The following is a 22,911-nucleotide window of genomic DNA, read 5'->3' as shown; positions in this document are numbered from 1 at the left end:
TTTTTCTAATGAACATTTCATGTCAAAATATTCCTAAATCCTGGATCATCTACAGGTTTCTGAACAGATGTGGTCAACATCCAGGACTCAAATATCACATTTAATAGTGTCACCAAACATAGGCAATGAATGTAAAGATAATTAGTGGACAAAAGAATTAAAACCAAATATCTGGAGAGAGCCCAAAACTGGAAGTGTTAAGTCATTTTTAGGCTGAGTGGAAATAAGGCTGGCATGGATTGGTAGACTTCATGAACTTGTGAGCTCACACATAATTGGATGTGACTTAATTGTACTTTCTATACTTCCATACAGTTGCAGGTTAGCTGCCTCTTGGTCTTTAAAATGCCCATAATAATTCCAGTGATTGAAAAGTAACACTTCTTTAAACAATGCTGCTCTTGGCGATGCCTGACTGGCTAGGATGGTGGCAGATGACACCGTGTGGTCCAATTTGACTGCATTCATCCAGTGCAGTATACAATACCTGTGGAGTTGCAAGGGCATAGCTGGGGACGAACCCACTCCTTTGAATTTATTCTTAGAAATGCAACTAGAAAGGCTGGATCATCTATATCTAGAGCTGTTTTCTGCCCCGTTTTTCATAGACATGAGCTTTTGCTGTGCATTGCGAGGCAGCTTTGCAAATCAGATTTGGTCACCTGATTCCTCCTACCACGCTGCTGCTCTGCAGCAGGATGACTCCATGGTGTGACTCGAATGTCAGTCTGACACCCGCTGTCGGCAACAGAAATCTTTCCATCAGCTTCAGCAGGAATAGGATCATGCTACAGACCGCATCATAACATTGTTCACATCATGCTCCTAAGGAAAAAAGATTGAGATTCATCAGTGCTAAAGCCCCAGTCCAAGTGGCAGAGAAGATAGCAGGGAGGACATTCAGCATTTGAGACTACAAGTAGCCTACCTTATGGCAGCGTGTGCGGCTTGGCACCAGCTCACCTTGACATCTGCCTGATCTGCAGGAGAAGACAGGATTTGGGCTGAGAAGGAGGATGAGGGCAGCAGAAAGGCTGGAAAACGGGAATACAACAGAGTATGTGTCGACACAGGGTGTGAGGTGTCCTGCTAATATAGAGACCTGTGAGAGGTGGTCAGAAGTTCTTTGCAAGCTACTTCTTATAATTTATGGTTAATCCTGAAACATGAACATGCAGTTCTGAGGACATCCCCCTCCTCCCCCAATCACCACCTTTTTCTGTCTCAAATGTCTTCCTGCTGTGTCTTCTGATGTCCCTAGTTCTCTCCTGCTCTGCTGCTGTCAGTTAAGTGTAAGCTCTGGATGCTGCTATGCTCCCTGCAGCAGTTTAACTGGTACATGATCCAACCCACTTTTCTCATCAGCATTTTTGTCACACCAGAAACTACAGTAGCTTGAACAATTTTTAGAGGAAAAAAATGTCTACAAGCAAACCACAGATCCCATTTCTGTGGCAGGCAAGTTGGTTATCCTTTGAATGACTTATTTTAAAATGACTTCCTGGGCCTGCTCTGGTGGAAGAAAATGTAACCTCCTTCCTTTTCAGTAGGCCTGCTGCATGCACAATATGCAAATGCTACGTGACTACTGTAGTGTGATCCTAGCTAGGACACCAAACTGTGATCATTTTCACCACTGCAGGTAACGTGAGATTAGGAGAGCCCACTGACAGACATAGCAATGATGGCTCAGGAGCAGCTCGGGATAAGAGCTGCACCTCAGGGTTACAGGAATACCACTGAGCTCAAACCCAGCTCCGTCTGCCTCAGCCACCCCAGTTTCACTTGGGAACCTCTCTTCTTCTCAGCTGTGCTGATGTGTCTCTGTCGGGGGTGGTGTGGCTTTTCCTTTAAGCTGTAGAGGAGAATCTCTGTTTGGGAGGCCCTGGGAGCCAAATGTTTGGGACCCCTGGGGAGGTGGTCCAGGCTTCTCTGCTCCGGGAGGTGGAAACATCCTTCTTTTCACAGGGCTTGCTGGTGTTGCAATAGCGCCAGTATCCAGGCATCACTACAGCTGCAGGAGCAAGAGGCAGCAGCTTGCCTGAACGACCATTTCCTGCCTCCTCTCTGGGGAATAAGGAATGGGAAACGATGCAATCTGCTGATTGAATCTGACCTCGGGGTCATTAACCCACCCAAATTTAGTCTGTACCTTTCCTCCCTTGAACCAGGTCCAGTCTTCTGCGCTCCCAAAAAGGAATTATACAGTAGCCTTAGCAGTGCTACTCCATTAGCCTGTTATGCCGGTGATTAAACAACAAAACAGAACAGAAAAAACACTGCCTGCTACCATCATTCTTTTTGTTGTTTTTGTCTTTATTTTTCTGTACATATCCTGGCTTTCCTGTGCTGGTCATCTCATGTGAAAGGAAGCAGGGATGGAGGGGTGCTCGCAGTATCCAGCAGCATGCTGCAGGCAGGCAGGCCTGGAAGGAGCACATCGCTTCTGCGGCTGGTGCACACTGAGAGGCCTACGGTTGTCTGGCAGGAGCCAGGGAAGCAAGGTCCGTGCTTCAAATACTGTTTCAGAGAGAAATGAGGTAATGAAACTGCTCCTGCTTCATGTATGAGCTGTCATAGATACGAAAATGTACATTTTTGCAGAGCAAGTGAATAATGATCGAAGAGAAGGTATCTTTTTTTTGGAAGTTTTAGTCAAACACAGGGCGTTAGACTCAATACAGCAGTAACTGCATGAAATTACATATCCTTTCTTATGCAGACCTAATAATCTGATTTTTCCCTCCTGGGTATTAGAAAAGACGTGAACTTCTGAATTCCTTATTTTTTTTGTTTTTGTTTTGTTTTTGTTTTCTGCCCAATATTCCTCAGTCGGAAGTAAGCTTGCTTATGTGCAGCAAGCAAAAAATGCAGTTTTTATGCTGAGCTATGAGGAAAGACTGTCAGGGAGGAAGAAGTCAGCAGGTATTCTGCAGAGAAAGGAAAAGGATGCAGATCCAGTGAAGAAAAGGGAACAGAGGACCATCAACAAACAGGTATAGAGCTCTCTTTCTATACACATATATGCCCAGGTAAGGTTTGACTGGCAGTGCTGTGCGTTAAAAGCACACAGCTTCTTTTACTAATATACCCTATATTTACTGTTTGTTTATTTTCTTTAAAGAATGTCCCTATTTGCTTCATGTAGTTAAACAACAAAAAGGAAAGGCAGCAATTTTGTAGCTATATCTGTAGTAATTGTATCTATGTTGGTAAAATAATCACTAAAATTATTCAGAGAGCTGGTTGTTGCTGTAGGGAATCATAAAATTGTTTCACAAGTCGCAACAATTTCAAACTGCTAGTCATATTTCTTTTGAAGACCAGGGCATGTGTAGTCCCTGAGATGCACAGAGCAACAGCACAGCATTTTACCAGGAAAATTAAGTCATCTTCTTGGATTTGTGCTGTTGCTCTCATTGAATGCATTTCAGGCGTCTTAAATAGGCATAAATGACTTTGATCTTCCAGATCCGTCACTCACTTGTAGAGTGCCTGAAATATGAGGTTTATGCAGTAATCCACCCCTTCAGGATGCAGGACGACCAATCACAGTCCTGCTGCAGTGAAAATGATCTTCTCATTGAAACTGTGCATCGCTACCAGAAGCAAGCCTAAGTATTTCCAGAGCTGTCTAGCCTCTTCCTCTCTTCTCATCCAATAAGCTTCTTTCTGTCCTTATTTTTATAGGCGCAATTAGGCAGCTCACGTGCTGTGTTTCTATAACGCGTCTGTTACACATAACAAAAATGCTCAACGGCACAGTGCAACAAGCAAAACACCGCTATTTGTGGTTTTTTCTTTGATCCTGGGGAAGGAGGCATACTTCTGGTTTCCTTCAGTCTAGCATAAGCCCAGATTCTTGCCTTTCCCCTCACAAGGCATTTGCTAAACAACCTGTAACAAGGGCATCACCTTAGAACAGGTGACATCCCTGTGGAGACAAGGTGGGGGAGTGCAGAAGAGACAGATGAGCTCTGGATCAGAGTTTATCCTTCACCAGGGTTTAAAGCGATCCGGCCTTGGCGATCTCTTTCCCAGGCAGCAGGAAACGAGGGCTGACTTGATGGTTACAACCACTCCCTTTACAACGTCGATCTTTTTTTTTTTAAAGAAACACACAAGAAGGAGAACTCCTGTGGGGCAAGGCCAGAGGGTGCATCTGCTGAAGGACGAGGACCTATTGAGGGGGGCCAGCATCGAGACCCTGAGACCTCGTTGCCGTAGGTGGTTCTGCATGGCTCCTGCGCTGAGTGATGCTGGCCGGAGAGGCCACGTCCACGGAGCACCACGTCCTGCGGGACCTCACGGTGGACGAGCGCAGGCTGCAAACATCTTCGCTTGGTGCTGTAGCCGTGTTGCAATGCTTCCTCTTGGCGCCCAGGGTTTAAGGCGACAGCCAGCACCAGCGCAGCCAAACTGTGGAAAAGGAGATGGATCACCCATGCGAGAGGCCTCCTGCGAGCCACTGCCAAGGACCGTGCAGCTCAGCCCTCGTGCCGCTGGCGCAGTTATTTATTTACCTGCGCTCAGGTCGTGCCCGGGCTGTCACCACGGCCCCCTGAGCCCCTCAGTACGGCCAAGGCCTCAACGGCGACCCCCCTCAGGCCCCAGACCCTCCCTGGAGGCAGAAGGAGGCGGAGAGCAGGGACCAGAGCGGAGCCTGGGGGCTGGAGGCCCTCGGGGGCCGCACCATGGCCGCTCTCCCCGGGGGCCGTGGATGCGGGTGGGAGCGGCGGCGGCCGGCAGGTGGCCCCCGTGGCCGCCCTCCCCTCACCCAGGGGGGCTGGGGGGGGCTGCATTTCCCTGCCTTCCCCTGCCCTGCCGGCCGTGGGCGCCACGGCTCCCCTCTTGGGAGGTGCGGAGGCCGGGGGAGGGCACCCTCCCTCCCTCCATCCATCCCTCCCTCCTTCTCCATCTCCCTGCCTGCCGCGGCGGCGGCGAGGGGGAAGGAGGGCGGGCAGCCCCCGCCCGGCTCCCTCCTTCTCCTCCCTCCTTCCCTCCCTCCCTGCCTGCCAGCCTCGGGGCTGGCTTCCTCCCCGGGAAATGCCCCTCCCGGCCGATCTCTGAACATCCCCCCCCCCCCCCCTTTTCCCTCCGCCCTCGCACGGCACCCCGGCGCGGGGCCGGCCCCCCCCCCCCCCTTCCTCCTCCTCCTCCTCCTCCTCCTCCTCCCCCGCCCCGCGGCTCGCATGCTCGCCCGGCCCTGCGGAGGGGCGGCCAGCCGCTGAAGCAGCCCCGCCGCCCGGCATGGCCGAGGAGAGCTCCGAGCTCCCCCGGGAGCTGATAGGTGAGGGCCGGGGCCTGCCGGGCGGGGGGCACCGGGGGGGCTCGGGGGGGGCTGCGGGCTCCCCGGGGGACGGGAGGGCCGGGGGGCGAGGCCCCGCTGCTGCCTGCGGGGACCCGCGCCGTGGGGGGCTCCGGGGGCGCTCTGCAGCGGGGGTGCAGGGTATTGGGGGTCTTGGGGTGCCCCCGGGGCACGGACACGCGTGGGGAAGGGCCGGCAGCAGCCCTGCTGTCAGCCGGGGCCGAGGCTCCGAGCTGCGCCCTGGGGGAGTTTACATGATGTGTTTTTTTTTTTTCCCCCCTCCCACCCCACTGGGCTTGTTTAAAACTCTTTTTTTTTTTCGTGTGTGCGCACGTCTGAGAGGCTATTTGTAATTAAAGTTTCATGGCTGCGTGCGGTGACCCCCCCTGCCCCCCCCCCCCCCCCCCCCCATGTTCCACGGTCTCCGCTTAAGCAACGCTGGCTGATGGCGAGGACCTCCTGAAAATGCTGTCATCGCTGCTTGGGAGCTTTCAGTAAACGGTGGTACGGGCTGCTGGCAACCGGTGTCATTTGGGGATAACAGGTCTGATGCTTTAGGATCCAGCTGCCCTGCTCAGGCCGGGCGTCCTCTGCTTTTAGATACCGGGTTGCCTGTTGAAGGGCAATACGAAGCTCTCACCTACGCTGGAATTAATTTAAAGTATTGCCTTAGTGACAGATGGAAACAGGTTTGTCATGCAGCCAGGTACATGTTGCACTGAATACAGTTCTTACAAACATCACCTAGTTCATTTACACTGTTGCTTTGCCTTTGATTGCTTCAGGCAGTGCTTTTGCTGGGAATTAGTTTTAATGTTTATAAAATATCGGAAAAAATCTGGATGGCAAGTTGCATTTGTCACAGATTTTTTTTTCCTCTATATAGAAAAAAAATGCTTTATTTTGTGCTCTTTCAACATGTAAACCATGGGGGTTACTAGCGTTAGCGTATAGCCTGGCTACTGAGAAGTGATGAGCTATGGTCAAAGCTGATTTTTTTCTTCTTTTTAATACATTTGAGATACTAATACACGATAGTAAGTGTTGTGCATCTGCACTGTACCCTACTATACCGTAGGTGGGGTGTAGTGCATGTTAAGGAGAAAGGCAAAGCTGAACATCCCAACGCATCCCATCCTCTGGTGGCTTTGGACAATTTTAAGAAATGCCTCCCCCCCACCCCAATCCTGGCGCCCTGTGCCCACCCACCGCACTCTGTCAGAGCCCTCTGGGGGCTTGTGGGCCCGTTCAAGTGGGTTGGTTTGATTTCTCCCAGCGTTTTGGCATCTGCATGTTAAAATGTAACCTGATAAACAGACTTTTTGGAATAACCCTATGCTTTGGGAACAGGACGGAAGGATGTGCCTCAAACCGTAGTGATTACAGCGTGGAGATTAAACCGGGAGTGAGAATGGCAGAACTGCAGGTTTTTGTTGTTACTCACTTCCTGCATGACCTTTGCTAGGTCAGGAGGTTTGTAGTCTTAAAAAAATAAAAAAAATAAAAAAAAATCCCTATATTAATGTTGGCTTACCTGGATCTGCACCCCAAAGGTGCTGGTGTTTGAATGTAGGCACTCATAGCCACAGGTATTAAAAATGAGTACGTGAAAATTAGAGCCATAACTTTGTGCTCCTTAATCTGACAAACTACTTTGCAAGTCTATCTGCCGCCAGTGTGTGCGGAGGAGCCCTCAGTCACACGGGAGAAACCCGTGAAGCTGAAATCTTAATTTTGTACAGAAACGTCCCCAGCCCTTCCAGGCAGGTGCAGCCATAGAGCGAGCTGGCGTCCTGGTGCCTGGCCGAGCCACAGGTCCCAGGCCTCTCCCCAGCCACGCCAGGGCTGCCGACCTGCGGTCCTTTTCATCGCTGCTGCGTGGCACCTGTGGTGCCACGGTGAGGGAAGCGGGACTTGCTCCCCGGAGGAGGAAATCCCCTGCTTGCCAGAGAGGAGAAACCAAAAGGCAGAGGCTGGGGGCGGAGGTACAGGAGCAGTGACCGCTGCAGCACCTTTCCTTCCGTGAGGAGAGCGGGCTTTCCTTTATGAAAAGGGCTGTGTGGTCAGCTTGCTCCTCAGCTCCCACCCAGGGGCTGACAGAGCAGGACCGGGCGTTATTCGTGCAAGAGGAAGCCTTGGAAAAACAGCTCGCCTCGGGAGGGAGGACGGGGCTGGACTTTCCCCCGGGCCCTGCTTACCTGGCTGCTCGGGGAGCTGGCTGCCTGGCTCCCTACCAAGCAGTTGCCCTGGGAGCCGGGCGCGCTGGCAGCCTGCCACAGGGCTGCCACCGCTCGGGGCGGCCTTCGCCGGGCTCGCTCGCTGCTGCCCAGGAGCTTTTGTTTCCTGAGAGGAAAATTGAAATTCCTGGGGAAAAAAAAAAATAAAAAAAAAATTCCGATTTTGCAGAAGGAACGCTTTCTGGCGGAGAGTCGCACTGACCGGGCGTATTTGTGACCCGCGCGCCCTTCTGCCTTGCAGGCAGAGCTCCTAGGCTGGAGAAATGATGCGTTGCCTGAACGAACGCGTTCAGGCGAACAGATGAAAATTGTGTGGAAAAAGTAGTATTCTGTAATTAAAAGCCTTACGAAGAGCCTATTATCTTCGGTTTTAGCCTTTAAACTTTAGTCTGCACAAGGGCGAAGTGTGTGCGTCTGGGGAGGGTGGAGACTTGCCATTTAAAGGTTCCAGTAGTGGTGCGGGAAATAGGTTAATGTGTTTAAAAGATTTCTTCCTCAGCCCTTGTCTGGGAGGGCTGGGGAGCAAAATGTGCGGAAGGTGCCAAATTGGCTCATCCAGATGAGTTCCTCTGTTTATCTACCGCTTACATCAGTTGTATAAGCTTTCTGACACGATTCCATGTGTATACGTTCCCTTCAGGACAGGGTTCAAGCCTTTAGGGAAAAGGCTGGTTCACTTGGTGCTTGGCAGAGACTGTCTGTGTGTGTGTATGCCTGTACATAGAAAAAAAATTATGGCAATTAATGCAACTTTGGCACTGTGAGGTGCCTACAGTGACTTGGGCTGAGACCAGCACTGCCTTCCACAGCATCCGCTGCATAGCTGTCAGGTGTTAGTGTCTTGAAGTCTGAGCGGTTGGCTTTGCATCTTGAATGTGCAAGTACAAAATGTGTAAACTCTAGGTTTATCCATCATCCCCCTTCTCCCAGTAACAATAAAAGGTGAGCGTCTTTGCAGTACAAGGAGTTAATTGGCTTTAGTAAGCTTTTCAGGTACGAATAATAGCAAGTGAGGAATTCGCTCTCTTCCTTGAGCAGAGCTAAGCGGTGCTGGGGCTTGTCTTGAGAATGCTTTTGATGTGTAACTAGCACTGGAAAGAAATATAAGATTATGTTTAGAATGCTGGCATATGAAAACTCTAACCCCACCGTAACAGAAGTAAATTATTGTGTGGATGGTGTACTTCTTACAAAAGTTGTGTTCGTTGGTGTTTAGTACTGTTATGCGTGCATGAGACTTCTGTGAGTGCAAGCAGTTGAGCAGCGTAGCTGTGAGTCTTCCTGAAAACAGGACTATGGTGTTTCCTTCTCATGTTGACACTAAAAGTATTTAATCAAGGTGTTTTCTTTTATTTCAGAAAGTGTCAGGGATGTTATTGGGAGGAAAATCAAAATTTCGGTCAAGAAGAAGGTAAAGCTGGAAACAAAGGGAGATAAAGTGGAGAACAAAATATTGGTGAGTACAGTAGACTGAGTGATTCAATTTGTGGAGGAAAAGCCAATATCTATTCAGAAGGCATCAATTCTCCTCTTGAAAGATTCTTTGAACTTTCGTTGTACCATAAGTTTCGCATACCACTTACTTTCTTACTTTCTTGCTAGCCTGCATAGCAAGTTGGTTTGTGGTATGCACGTGTATGCACACATGTTGATCACTGAGTTATTCTTCAGGGTTTAGGGTATGGTGTTGTGGATTGATGCTAAGACTAGTTATTATTAGAACCTGTTCTACAATAATTTGCTGCCTTTGCTGGTGAGGTTTCCTGTCTACATCAATAGGAATTTTGAGTGGACAAGAAATGCAAAATGAAGCACGTAGAATTATTTATCTTTTGAGAATCTCTTGAAGCTGTTACATGGTGAAGAATAATTGTAAAGCTGTTGTGCTTTTTAAACTCAAATGACTATTTGTACTTTTTAGTATTCTCTGAGTCATTATCTGCGTTTTAAAAGAAATGCTTACTGTGTGGGATCTTCCATTGTCATTCCTGAAACTGTAGTGGGGGAAAGTGTCAAATTAATCTCACTGAAGTATGCTTTCCTGTTTTCTCAAGAATAGTTTTGCTGGCCTCTTTTGATAAGACGAGAGCTGCAGTAATGAGCTGGTATGCGTGCATACTGTCTTGAATACTTGGGTATGCAAAAATAGATGGAACTTCATTTCTTCTTTCCTTTGATACTTCTCTATCAGGAGAATAACAAATGCAAATAACTACAATGCTGCTATAATATTTTGCAAGATGTTTGAAATTTGGTGCTTTGTATCAATAAGAATGCTATTGTACGTTTGAAAGTTTCATCGCCAAGACTTTGTTTGATATTTTAGGTACCTTCCCCATGTCAATATGCTGTTTTCTTGTTAAAACGCACAACTGATTAATCAGTTCTGAATTATCTTCAAAAAGTGCATGTTGCTTATCCTAGGGCAGTAAGACTGTAGATAATGGTCTATCTTTCCATGACAGCAGCTACTTATGGAATTTGAAACATTTTCTGCGTAATATCTACCTGTTTTATTTATAGCTCCTGGGTTAACAGTTTATTTCTGTACTGGAAATAGGTCGAGCATTTGAATGTTGATTGATCATCTCTATTTATTTGAAAACCACGTGTAGAGGGAAGGCTGACAGTTTCACTGAAGCAGTAACACTTGATTGACTTTTGGCTTATCCCGAATCATTACTGATATCAATAGAGAAATACACTGTGGAAATACTGTAGTACTGTTCCAATCTGATGGGACCAAAAGAATGTCAAGCTCTGAATCCACAGTGAAGCTTCTGAGGGATGTACTGCTCAGCAGTAAAATGCCTAAAAGTGACGACTCAGATCATTTTTCTCAGTCATCTCCTAAGCTCTCAGGTGGCAGACTTTAACCTTTGACGGCTGGAAAGGTACTGAAAGGGAAGAAACCTCTTTAAGGGGTTCACAAGTTTTTTGAGCGGTTCTTGTGTGCTTGCATGCTGCCTCCAGTGTACAGGATAAGTCTTTCGAGAATATGAAGGGGGTTGTTGTCCAGTAGAACCATTTGTTCGTTGATATAACCATGCAGAAGACTTGTGTTGCAAGGAAAAAGAGAGTGCTTTCATGGTTAGGGAAATTGACGGTTGACTGCTGGGGTTGGATTTCATGTTTTCTTCTGCTACAGAGTCCCTGTGTGAAGCTATACAAATCACTGATGTAATTTTTATTTTTTTTACAGTGTTTCTTTGACTGCATGCGTGCATCTTTATTTTATGTGATTTTCTTTGCAGAAGTGCTGAGTGTTCTCTGTAGTGGCTGAGGCCAGTAGAGGCCATGGTTTCTTTTGAGAACAGAGTTCTCTGAGATGCGGAGCACTCTGAAAAAATGACACCAGTGACACCTTAAGTTGGGTACCTCAAATTAGTGGAGACTTTTAGGCCTTACTGTGTCTACAGACTGTCATTCCTTGCCTGTGACACAGAGGAGATAGACCCTCCTCTCCTCAAAAGTTTCTTAAAATAAATAACCTTAATTCAAAAATATGTGGGTGCTTAATGCTAAACACCACTGGAAAGCACCTAACAAAGTTAAGAGATTTGTAATCCAACCTAGGATTTAGCAGTACTCAGCAAATAATGCATATGGCCTGCGTTATTCAGCAGGTAAAAGTGACTACTGAATGCTGTGCCTTGACCGAGCATGCAAACTGAATGCTGAATAAAGTGTTGGCAGCAAAAGCACTTCCATGATTAAATACTATATCCTTAAGTGCATGCACCACAAGGCTCAAATGTGATTCCATGGCCAACCTTCGTGCCAGTACTGCTTGATACCTGGGAGCTTACTTCTGAATTGTTAATATTCTTCTGAGCACGGCCTCTGGAGTTCACGTGTAGCAATTAATTGTTTTAAGATTTAGATTTAAATTGTATTAGTAGCTGTGTGTTTACAAGCAAATCAGTTAGCATGCATTGGGTCCAGCACTTACTAAGCAGAAAATGCCAGTTGTTCTTGGTCTAGCTAACCCCAGCACTGTTTTGGAATGTACTCAAGACTTTAGAAGAGGTTGATCATAGAGGTTGAGCGATCTCTCATCCTTTCTTCCTAGGAAACTCCAGCAAAATCACTGACACTTTGAGATTATTTAAAAATTGCTGCTTTTTGCAGGTACCTGTAAAAACACTTGACCTCTGGCCCTGTTGTTCATGGTGTATTCAAGATGCAAAGTTGTAGAATATGGTTATAACCATCCAGTCAAGTCACTCTACTCTAGCAAATTCCTCTGATCAGTAAGATGGAAATTTCTCTAAAGAGAAAAGTGCAAAAAGAAAATTGATGTTGTTTAAAATGAGGTTCCTATGTTAAGACAGTGATGTTGGTGGATGAAGTCCATGCATGCCTTAAGGTAGATTTGGGATCTCAGCTTTGGGTGTCAGAGTCTGGAATTTTATGACTTGGGAGTTTTGAAGTAAGACAGATTTATCACTGCACAACAAGCTTGCTGCCTCAGTAATCTCAATGTGCAGTTATTTACTTTTCCAGTTAGTCATAATGATACAAACCAATAAACATGGCGGGCGGCTTAACTGACTCTGATCTGCGGCGTTGTGTCTGGCCACAGGTGTGCAGGCCACAAACTGGAGTCCAACGCTGAAAAGTCAATAACCGACTTGAAAAACCAACAACCACCTTGAATGGGCTTCAGATCAGTCTTCAAGCAATTAGGGTGAAACCCCAGCCCTCTACAAGTCTTCTTTATATTGCTCTCGTAGAGCAAAGCTGCCCCGAGGGAGGATCAGGAAATAACCTGTGCGGCCCTGTGTGTAAGGCCGAGCACTGTTGCAAGGGCAGCCATCGCTTCTTCTGGGTCAATAGGGTTCTTGCAAAGTAGGCTTTATAGGTTAAAATCAATAACGTCTTGTAATCAGGTTGATGATTGCTTTGGTTTTGTGGGATTTTTTTTTCCTTTTGTTTAAACATGGTTTCTCTGAGAACAAAGCTTAAGGCTCATGTTGAGTGGCTACTGTGTTTCTCCTCACACTGACAACTTCTGGGCATCGTGGCTGGTTTCAACCAAAGCTGGTGGATGTGCAGAGGTCTAAGTTGTGATGATAACGCTGTGGGTTCTGTGGAAAAAAGCAGTCAGAAAAAGAAGAGAAACTTCACACTTATTTACCCTGAGGGCCCCATGTTTTGGCACCCTAAGGGATCTCACAGAGTGCCCTGTCCATAAGAAAAAATTTCGGTGTTGCGTTGTTTTTTAATCCAGAGGCTTTGGTGTTTATCGGATTATCACCCACAGACAAACCCTGGTAGGAAATGGGGCTTCTTAATTTTACTGTTCGTGGTGCTACTCTTTTCCCCCTCAAAACCAAAGGTATCTGTATAGTGTTTTGCTGGATATGTCCCATTGCAGTTTGTTCCTGTCACATTTACTGTAATTAATAGCAATCATTGAGAAGCTGAACTTGTAAGATAAAGGCAGTATGTTAAATACATCTGATCAGCTCATTATAAAATACTTACATTTTTAGGAGGGATTCATAGCAGGTAAAAATTCCAGGGTCCCTTTTACTTTTTCTTTCTTTACTATTAATAAAATGGAACAATTGTAGCATAATTTCATTTTAGATCTGTTTTCCTTTCCAAAATAAAATTATTTTAGGTATTAAAGATGAAGAAAATATTGGCATTTCATACATACTGCAAATGACCATGCTCCCCATATGGCTGATCTGTTGTGCTTGTGTGTGGTTTTTTTTTTCTTCTTTTTTTCAGTGTTTTCCTAACCTTAAGGTCAGAGTAGTGTGATGTGATGTAGTTACCAAGAGCACTTTATTAGGAAATCCCATTGAGGAGTCTCAGTTACGCTGCTGCCCCAGGTCATTTACATTCTCCTTGTTAAAATATCACAGTGCTACTTCTGGAACTATGACAGTTGCCTTGGCAGGTGGCTCTCCTTGAAATGTTCTGTATGCCCAACATGGATTTACTGACAATAATTTGTATGCCCTTGTCACTTTCTTTGGGGCATATGTTGGCATGGACTTCTAAAGCAAAATTTCTAGTTGAATCCTGTCAAATAGGTTTATATTTATTGTGTGCACAGGACCTAAGATTTCATGTTCTTCTTCTAAAGAGTCACTGGTACAGAGTGAAATTCTATTAAAAAGATGTACCTGTATTTACTTTTAAAAGAGCAATTACGAGCATCTTGTGCACCGTCCGTGTGGCTGCTTGAACAACTTGGCTGACTTTACTAAAGTAGCTGATAAAAGCTGAACAGGCACAGCCGCCCGTACAAGCTATAAGGATAGCAATCTCTGCGTGGAGGCAGTAATGTTTTGCACTGCCAAAACTATTTTGGGATGAAAAGCTCTGGCGTTTGTTTCCCATTGCTCATCTTTTTGTCTTGATCCATCAATGATAATTTATTTGAACAGAGATTCTATATCTGTCTAGGTGTATTGCCTTTAAAATATTCACTCATATTAAATCACTAAGAGCATGAAGCTTACAGGGTTGTCCAAGGTTAGTTTTACATAAAATGTGTGCGATCTCGCATGTTACATCATGACAGCTGGTGTGTGATAATGATCTTAAATATGGACATTCTTGAAGAATAATGGTGTTTCCTCTTCTGTGCCTGGAACACTGAGTGTTATGGCATATCTTAAGTGTGTTTTTATGAAGATGACATGAAGTAGGTGTTGGTACATCCCTTATGTCAGAAAATCTAAATAAAATGAGGTAGAATAATCAAAAATACATGAAAATATATTTTAATCAATTTATAAGGGGCTTCTTCAAAAGCAGTTGAATTGTCTTCAATTCAAAAGATTGCTACAGAAAACTGAAATAATAGTAGTAAAGTTCTCTGGAAAGTGAACTTAGTAATCCAGTTGTATTATTATGCAGTTTATTTATTAATGCAGTTAATAAATACACATTCGTTAATGCAGTTGTACATAGTCCTGAAAAAGGAAATATTTGAAAAAATAATCATTTCTGTCTAAGTTTTAAATAAATCTACGTATACGTTGTACACTGATCTGCAATGTCCCTTTTTAACCTTTGGGAGGTTTTACAAATGTAACATTCTCATGCTGTGATAGTGCGTGCAAATGTTAAAATCATCTTTCTTGAGATGTTTCCCCTTGTAGGAACGGAAATTGATCAGTAAATGCAATTAACCAAGTGGAGAGGAATGCTGACTTTTGCTTTGGGTTGGTGAGGCTGGGAATTGCATTTATCTCCTCAGTCTCTGTTTGTTTCCAATTTTGTTCTCCCTCCTCACCTTCCTTATTTCTAGCCTCTCCCTCACTGAAAACAGCCACTGCAGGTGGAACAGTGTGTCTTGTGTTTAAATCAGTGTTGACACACTTGTATAGCTTTTTAGTATAGTAACAATACGAATAAAATGTGAGGCAGTGTTTGGACATTCTGCTCCTTTCCCTCAGGTCTGTCTGCCTTAAGGGTAAGGTGCAATCTACTCTTTTAATTAAATTGGCCTTTGACCAAACTGAAACAGTCCTTTTTCTTTGGCTACCCAAGCGAAAATGTGGATTTCTACAGTCCTGGCACTTCTGTGTCCTTTTGAGTGCAGCTCTGCCTAGAGTTGTATGCTTTCTTTGACACTGGTTCAAGCATAGATTTCTTGCACATTGAGGGTATAGAGTATTCTTATATTCCCTGTAGCACGCACTTTGGGAGGATAGTGTTACGACTGTATCAGAAGAGCAGCTTGCTTGCACTCATCGTCTTTAATGCTGGACAACTGGTATATATAGGGAAAGGTAAGAAAAGGTGACTCAGCTTCCACTGCCCAGAAAGCAGCTGCCTTTGTTCTGTCTCAGGTACTTTGTGCTCACCTGCATGCGCATGCCCTTATCTGTGTCCTGGAAGAAGGATCGCCTCACTTTCAGCGGCTTCTGGTTTTCAGTTCACAGCTCTACCAGCTGTCAGGAAAATAGGAGTGGTGGGAAGCAGGACTCCACTATGGCTCTGAATGGTTCATAGGATCTCTTCTTCTATCAATTTTTCATAATCCAATAAACCAATGTGATTTTTAAACCATCATACTCTTTCTGCTTCTTTTACTGAATATATAATGTACCAAAGTGGTTTGCTAATGTACTTTTGTTTCTAGAGTGCCTGACTCCCTGCCACCATTATTTATGAAATGGAATCTTTCTAAGCAAGGATTTGCATTGAAATCTGTGCATAAAAGTGGCAGAAGAGTGAATATTACACATAATTTCCAAAAAGCTGGAAATGAAAAAATAGAAAATGAGCGTTAGGGTCAACTTCTTGTCTCTGTCACTCTTCTCTACTGATGGCTGCTTTTTCAAGAAAGAAAAGCCTTGGAAGGGAACAGAATGTATGTTATTAGATGGGCCAATACAAATGCAAAAAGCTTGTCTGTGGTGTGTGTGTGTATTTTTAAATACCTCATGGCTTGTTTAGTCTGCCTGGAGATACTTACTCAAAGAAAAATGCATCTTGCACATGGAATGTGGTTCATTTTACTCTAAGCGGAGTGGAGGAGGATGCAGTAAACTTGAAAAAGGCTAGAAAGACTGCTAATTGAAAAGCTAGTGTACCACGTGGTGAAAAATACTTCTTGTTGGTCTGAGCCTCTCCCTTCAACCATTGTTGTGGTGGAAGAATTGGTGAACATCACCAATTTTTCTGATTATTAAAATATTTACTTTGGATCATCTACAGTTCTGCTTTTTTTTTTTTTTTTTTTTTTTTGTCCTCGTGGTGATGGTAATTTAATTCTGTGTAAAGTAATTATGGGCCCAGGATGTAAAATTATTTGTTAAATATAATTGCTACTAAATGCGCTCCGTATTGCTGCCACGGTCCCCAAGCTGATTTTTGCCCTTTCTAATCGCTCTCTATCTCCATAACACCCACTCTGCCATAACGTGTGAGTGGTATCTTTTGGTTAATGATAGGTTCCTTAATTCGAACAGTTAAGATGACAAGCTATTGCTATGAAAATTTAATTACAAAAGCTAGGGCCTGATAACCCAGCACTCCTGAAATAGGCTTAACAAAATTAATTGGCCTGCTCAGGTTTGGGAAGCCAGGGTAGCAGAATAAGGTCCACATATCTGCAGGGTGGGATTTTAACGTTAGCGAATGAAGCAAGTTTCTGCTGGTTGGTGCAAAACAAGGATAAAAGGTCACAGCCTGCAGGATGGAAACCGAAAGCAAGTGAGGAACAGCTCTTCCTTGGATGGGTTATACTTCTGGGTCTTAGAATCACAGAATCATTAAGGTTGGAAGAGACCTCCAAGATCATCTGGTCCAACCATCCCCCTACTACCACTGTCACCCACTAAACCATGTCCCCAAGCACCACGTCCAACCTTTCCTTGAACACCCCCAGGGACGGTGACTCCACCACCTCCCTGGGCAACCCGTCCCAATGCCTGACTGCTCTTTCTGAGAAGAAATGTCTCCTAATTTCCAACGTGAACCTCTCCTGGTGTCTTCTCTGCATAGCGACTTTTGTAAAAAATTGAAAACTCTGTACTGGATGTTCTGCAGCTTATTCCTTGGGCTGACACGTGACATTTGTGTCCCTGCATGTAGTAGAAGGCCTGCGTGACAGGAAGGTATGCATACGGGGATGGAAAAAAACAGCATAAAGGCTGGACCTGGGCCTGCTTTCTCTTTAGAAGTTCTGTCCTGCATTGTTTTTTGTTTTGTTTTGTTTTGTTTTCCCCAGAGGTGTCTATGCTTTTCTTTTTAGATAGGTCAATAACTGCATTTAACTTTTTCCCCTTTGTGCATTTAGCACAGTGGTTAGCACCAGGGAGCCTGCAAGGGTGTTTAGGGTCGCTGAAAGGTCTCTAAGAGCTGCTGCTTAAGAGGTTGAGGTCACCTGGAGCAAGCCATTTCCATGTCATGCTCCTGAATGCCTGGAAGGAGCATGCCAGAGGCAGATATGCATGAAATACGCAGTTCAGGTGTGTACCTCTTCCTCTAAACGCATCCTCAGATCTCTGATTGAACAGCATCCCACGCTTGTGCGTAACAGTTTGCCAATCCACTGCTTCTGTAGTGCTTCATGAAACGTTGTGGATTTGAGCTCAGCTATCAATACCTACTTATTCCTGGGGCCTGGGAGGAAAACAGGGGGTAATAGAGTTGCTACAGAGCAAGTTTCTACTCGGATCTGATTAGGGGAAATGAATGGCTGTTGACCCTTATCTGAATCGGGAGACAGGGCACTGCTGTGTTTGTTCAGGGCTGACCTCTGAATGAAAAGGCTTCTCTCTCTCTGCCTCCGAGGCCATTAGCAAGACTGAGACTATTCATAGAGAGCTATTGATAAAGGGGAAACCTTTCAAAGGCTCATCCCTTAACAAGCACTTGAGCCTGGTGCTTAAGAATGATACTGTCTTAAAGCCAGTGAGCTTCTGCAGATGCAGAGGTGGCGGAGGCTTAGGTGTGGAGCAGTGAAGGTAGGACAGCGTTTGGATTTGTAGTGCAGCAAACTGCAGCTGAAGATCTTTTCTTCAGGTGTTGCCAGTAAATATTTGAGGACATGCTAACTTTGTAAGGCGCTGATGCTTCGATGAGAAATAATTTCTGACATCTTGGTAAGTTTATTCATACTCCAAAACTAAATTACACATTTTATATTATTTTTTATTTTAAAAATGTGTAACATGAAAAATGTATTTTAAATATAAAGAATAGGTTTTTTTTTTTTGACTACATCACTATTCACATCTGTACCTTGCAAGTATCAGAAAAGGAATGTTTGGGCTCAGGGCTTTCTGTTCTCTCACAAAGGTGCTGGAATGCCTCCAGATTTTGTGAAGCATATCACTGTATGCTGTGTACACTTGATGCATTCACTACAGCTATCTTTATGCTCCCTTTCCATCTCCCTCTTTGCTGTCCTTCCATCTCTGCTTCAGCAAGTCCCTGAAAACTTTTATATGCGTAGATTACTCTCAGGGCTCATGTTTGCTTTTTAGCCTGCCCCTTCACTTACACTAGTATCACCATTTTCCCAGCAGTGTATTTCCCCACTTCTGTTTCCTTTCCTTACAGGGATAATGCTGGGGTCACAGAGATAATACTGACAGTGCCACAGCAGTCTGAAATATTGTAAAATAGTTTTAAAATGGTTTCCTCTGTGAGTAGAGTGTTGAGATACCCAATTTTTATAGTTCTCTCTTTGCTTTGGGAAGACATTTTTCTAATTTTTTTTTTTTTGACAATGAATTTAACTGCACCTTATGCAGTCTGTACCATTTCCCTCACAAAAGATTTCACGGCCACTTTTCTGCCACTTACTTGCTTGGCTGCACCATGTAGGCAAACTGCAAGAGCTGCTGAATGCCACTCAGACTTCTAGGTACGTCAACCAGCTTGGAAAAGCTGGTTATCTGGGGAAGAGTGGTGTTCAGTCTTTAGCCAAATGCTAAGAAAAGTCTTCAGAAGTGGCCAACAGAGACATATGTTTTGTTTCAGTTGGAAACTGCTGCAGTTTTTTTGCCTGCTCTGAATACTGTTGAAAATGGTAAGATGCACAGGACTCAACTCTTCACATTTGCATATTCAAATCAGATGTTAGGTGGCTGCAGGATTATTGCCAACACTGAAAACACCTTGTCTTTTGGACCTCTCATTGTTAAACTGTGACCTTTATCAGCAGACAAATATTTATTAAACTTAGTAGATATTTTTTGTAAGCCTTTTGAATAAGTTTTCCCTGTTAAAAAAATTTGAAAACAGCCCAAAATACAACAGCTGAAGATTGAGTTAGTTTCATGAGCTATTTCCAGTGTAACGCTATCCTTTTACTGAATTTTTATCCTAAGTACTTCCCATAACATGATTAGATCGATCTGCTGTTGTTTATATGTGCGTGAAATTGTGTGAAATTAAAATCCCGCAGGTTTTTGTACGGTATTAATTTATCACAAATGTAGCCCTAATGCAATTTTAGTAGGTCTTTGTTCAACCTGAATGGTTAACAAGTTTACCCAAATTATTGTTGTTCTGTTTTTTGTCTTTTTTTTTTCTTTGTTTTCTATCTTGCACTGTTTATTTTAGGGTATTCATTATGTTGCTTTTCTTTTGGGGGGACCTTTTTATTCTTGCCATAAAGAAAATGTTGCAGACAATTGTTTGATATCGAGACTGGCCTTAAGGACATATGCACGATTTAAGGAAACACTGGCAAGCCAGCTACTCTGCCTCCTTTTTCACCTCTGCCAGCCTTCCAGTTTTCCCCTGTGCCCCAGGATGTGATTTGTATGGTGCTGATGGTGCCTCTCCCTTCTGCCACAAGCAGCATTGAGCTTGCTTAAAAGGAGGTCGGTGCATTTGTGCTCGACACTGAGCATTAAGGACCTCGTTTCCTTGCCTTCCCTGGTGCTGTAGCCAGAGTTACCTGGAGCTCTCCAGCTGAGTAAATGCAGTGTGGTGTCAGGGTTGCTCAGATCCTAACGAGAGAAGTTCTGCCATCGTGCTTATACCTCGAGATGTGCTACAGAGGAAGCTTTGCTGTGGAGTAACCCACGTATCGTAAGTTCACAGCCGTTCCTTGTGTAACCTTGTCTGTGTGCCAGAGCCCAGGGGAGGTGGAAGAGATGGGGCCGTGCAGAAGGAGGAGGTGTCTCTGCTTGCACAATTCCTTCCATAACGCTGCTAGACATCTCTCTTGCCAGATGCACGAATCTGCACGGTGCTGCCTGACTTCAGGACTGGATGGGAATGAGGCATTCGCTAGCGGTGCTGCTTTTTCAGAGCACCAAGGAACTGAAGTCAGGGAGTTTTGTCAGAAGGGCTACATTTTTTCACCATCCATTTCATTGTGCATACCCTGTGGGGAGCCAACATCAGAAGTGTTTTGCCAGATAATCTTCATCTGATTTAATTTTATTAAGTTTTATCAGTAATTTCTTTTTTTGGGAAACAGAAAAAAAAAGTCTCAGTTTGTGCAAAAGGGGATATACAGCCTGACAGAACTGGCAAAAAGAAGAGGAATAACTTTCTCTGCCTCCCTGTGTCACTGTTTCTGAAGCGGTAATAGCAGCTTTTCCTGGAACACAGGGGAAGAGCTGGCACAGACATCAGACTTTCAGGCTGGCAGGAATTAAGCAAGTCGCCTCAGTTGTTCTTGTGTTTTTGTGCACTCTTGAAATAGGTTTTCCATGGATCAGGCAAAGGGACTGGTTCTAAATAACGTACCATTCTCACAGGGCTTTAGTTCTCAGTAAAATAATTTGAAATCCTTTGATAAAAAGCTGTTATTTCTATACCTTTATTTATTTACAGCATCACAGTTACCTTTGAAATAAAAGTTTTTGTGAGTATGATGAACTGCATGGCCTTTGTTCATATAGGGATACCATTGTGGTAAAGAGAGGAAATTGAGAGAGGATTGCAGAACTACTCAAAATTCATGAGAGACCTGCTACAGTGCACAGGTGTTGCTCCTCCCTCCCCCAAAACTGTGTTTGAAACTGGGCATTAACTTTGAGGTCCTGCTCTCTGCATTAAGTCTTGAATCACAGAATCATTAAGGTTGGAAGAGACCTCCAAGATCATCTGGTCCAACCATCACCCTACTACCCACGTCTCCCACTAAACCATGTCCCTAAGCACCAGCTCCAACCTTTCCTTGAACACCCCCAAAATAACAAATTTGTTATTTTTTATTTATTAAAATAACAAAGTATGATGAGAAAATCCCTAAAATGCATAGGGTCTAGATGCATCTTTGGGAAGTTATCTGAGTTGTTTGGTACAGCGCAGTTCTTGCCACCTCGTATCTTTAAGGACACTGAGTAAGTTTACAGCTTTACAGTCATTGCTATCAGATGGCCCTCCCTTGGGAAGCAGAGAGGTTTTCATAATTGACCTTTGGATAATCTCATTGCTTTGTCTGAGAGAACAACCCCCCCCCCCCCCCAAAATAAATGTGGTTATGTGGAATTTGGCCTGCCATCGTTTAAACTTGGGCAGTGGAAATCCATTAAACGCTGATCCACCGCACTTCTGCAGTTTCTGAGTAACCCATCTGCTCGCGTAGGTTGTGAACTGCATCTGCTCAAGGTGTGCCCAAAACCCGCTTCTGGTTTCTTAGCTCTCATCTCTCCTGGTGTAAGTCTAGAGCACTCCCAGGTGGCGTTTGGAGCCCGGAGTTGCAGGGTGAGGAGTGGATCGGATTGCTCTGTTCAGGGTTTTGTGCGCAGCCGGAGGATTAGTGGATCTGTTGGTGCATGGTGGAGCCAAGCCAGTTGGACTCGGCATTAGGTTAATGCTTAGGGCACTGTGGCTGCATTGACAGGAGGAAATTTAGTATCTGGGTTACAGTAGCTTCTGGCAGTAGCATTAAGCTGCTAGTGTAAGAATATACTCCTTTTCTATTTTTTTATTTATTTTTTTTAAATCCCATGTAATGGAAAATCTGTCCTGAGCTGATTTTAGCATTACACGGAGGTAAAAATACCTAACGGTTTGCTGTTATCAGTCTATCACTGTGTGGCAAGGTTGCTTTCAAACATCTGAAATGGGGATATTGATGTTTTTCCCCTCCTGTAGGCAGAGTTCATGCGTAAAATTAATGTTGAGCTTCTAAGTGTGCTTAATAACCACCCCTCCCGTGAAGATATACCAATGCACATAATGTTATGCATACTGGTGTTTTAGATTGGACGGTGTCTTAAAGAGCCAGTTTATTATATGTTAGCCAACAAACACACAAAGATTATGCACATTTCAAAGATTGTTACACCCTTATTTTATTTTCAGATCAATAGAGTAACTGAAATAAGAGGCAATACAATAAAATATTCTGAGCCCGGCATGTTGCCTCTTGCATGAAGATGACGTTCGGTTGCTACACGTGTGGTTTCCATAGACAGCGAGTGTGTCAGCAGGTTCTGGATTGCCCATTTGTTTCAGCCAGAGCACAGCCCCCTGTCGCCACATGCTGTGAAATCCCGTAGCCTGGCTCACCTTCTGCGCTGCTGACTTCTTGTGGCTCTATCTGCTTCGTTTATTCATTATTGAACACATGCTTTCTGCTTGACAAGTGCTATAAAATCCCTTTCACTCTGGCTGAACTCAAGAACCTCCGCGGAGAGTCTGGAAGGGTTGTTATTATTTTTTTTAAATGCAAATACTGCGTATTGCTACTTTTCACTGAAGTGCTCTTCACAGCAGACTACTTAAAAGGCTGGGAGAGTCACTCTGCCCCATCCTTTAAGCGGTGGATTCACGTAAAAATGAAGTCCTGGATTTTTCCAGATTTCTGTTAAGCACAGGAACACGAATACCTCATGTTTGAAAATGTTTCTAGAGGTCTGATAATGTATTGGTTCTATATGATAAATGAGCGTTCATACTATGTAGTATGTG

General features: G+C 44.5%; 1 protein-coding gene across 5 annotated transcripts in view; it reads left to right on the top strand.

Moving 5' to 3' along the window:
• The first annotated feature begins 5,160 nt into the window (after positions 1–5,160).
• CARMIL1 (capping protein regulator and myosin 1 linker 1) overlaps positions 5,161–22,911 on the top strand; it is a 186,694-nt gene continuing 168,943 nt past the window's right edge. For all 5 annotated transcript variants that reach the window (XM_066992704.1, XM_066992702.1, XM_066992706.1 and 2 more), the window contains exons 1-2: positions 5,161–5,290; positions 8,904–9,001. In XM_066992704.1, coding sequence (XP_066848805.1) covers positions 5,251–5,290; positions 8,904–9,001 — 138 coding nt within the window. In that variant the 5' untranslated portion in view covers positions 5,161–5,250. The remainder of the gene's footprint in view (positions 5,291–8,903; positions 9,002–22,911) is intronic.

The sequence above is a fragment of the Anser cygnoides genome, chromosome 2, assembly GCF_040182565.1.
Source record: "Anser cygnoides isolate HZ-2024a breed goose chromosome 2, Taihu_goose_T2T_genome, whole genome shotgun sequence".
Lineage (NCBI taxonomy): Eukaryota > Metazoa > Chordata > Aves > Anseriformes > Anatidae > Anser > Anser cygnoides.
Note: the sequence above shows the minus strand (reverse complement) of the source record. Positions and strands in the feature narration are given on the sequence as shown.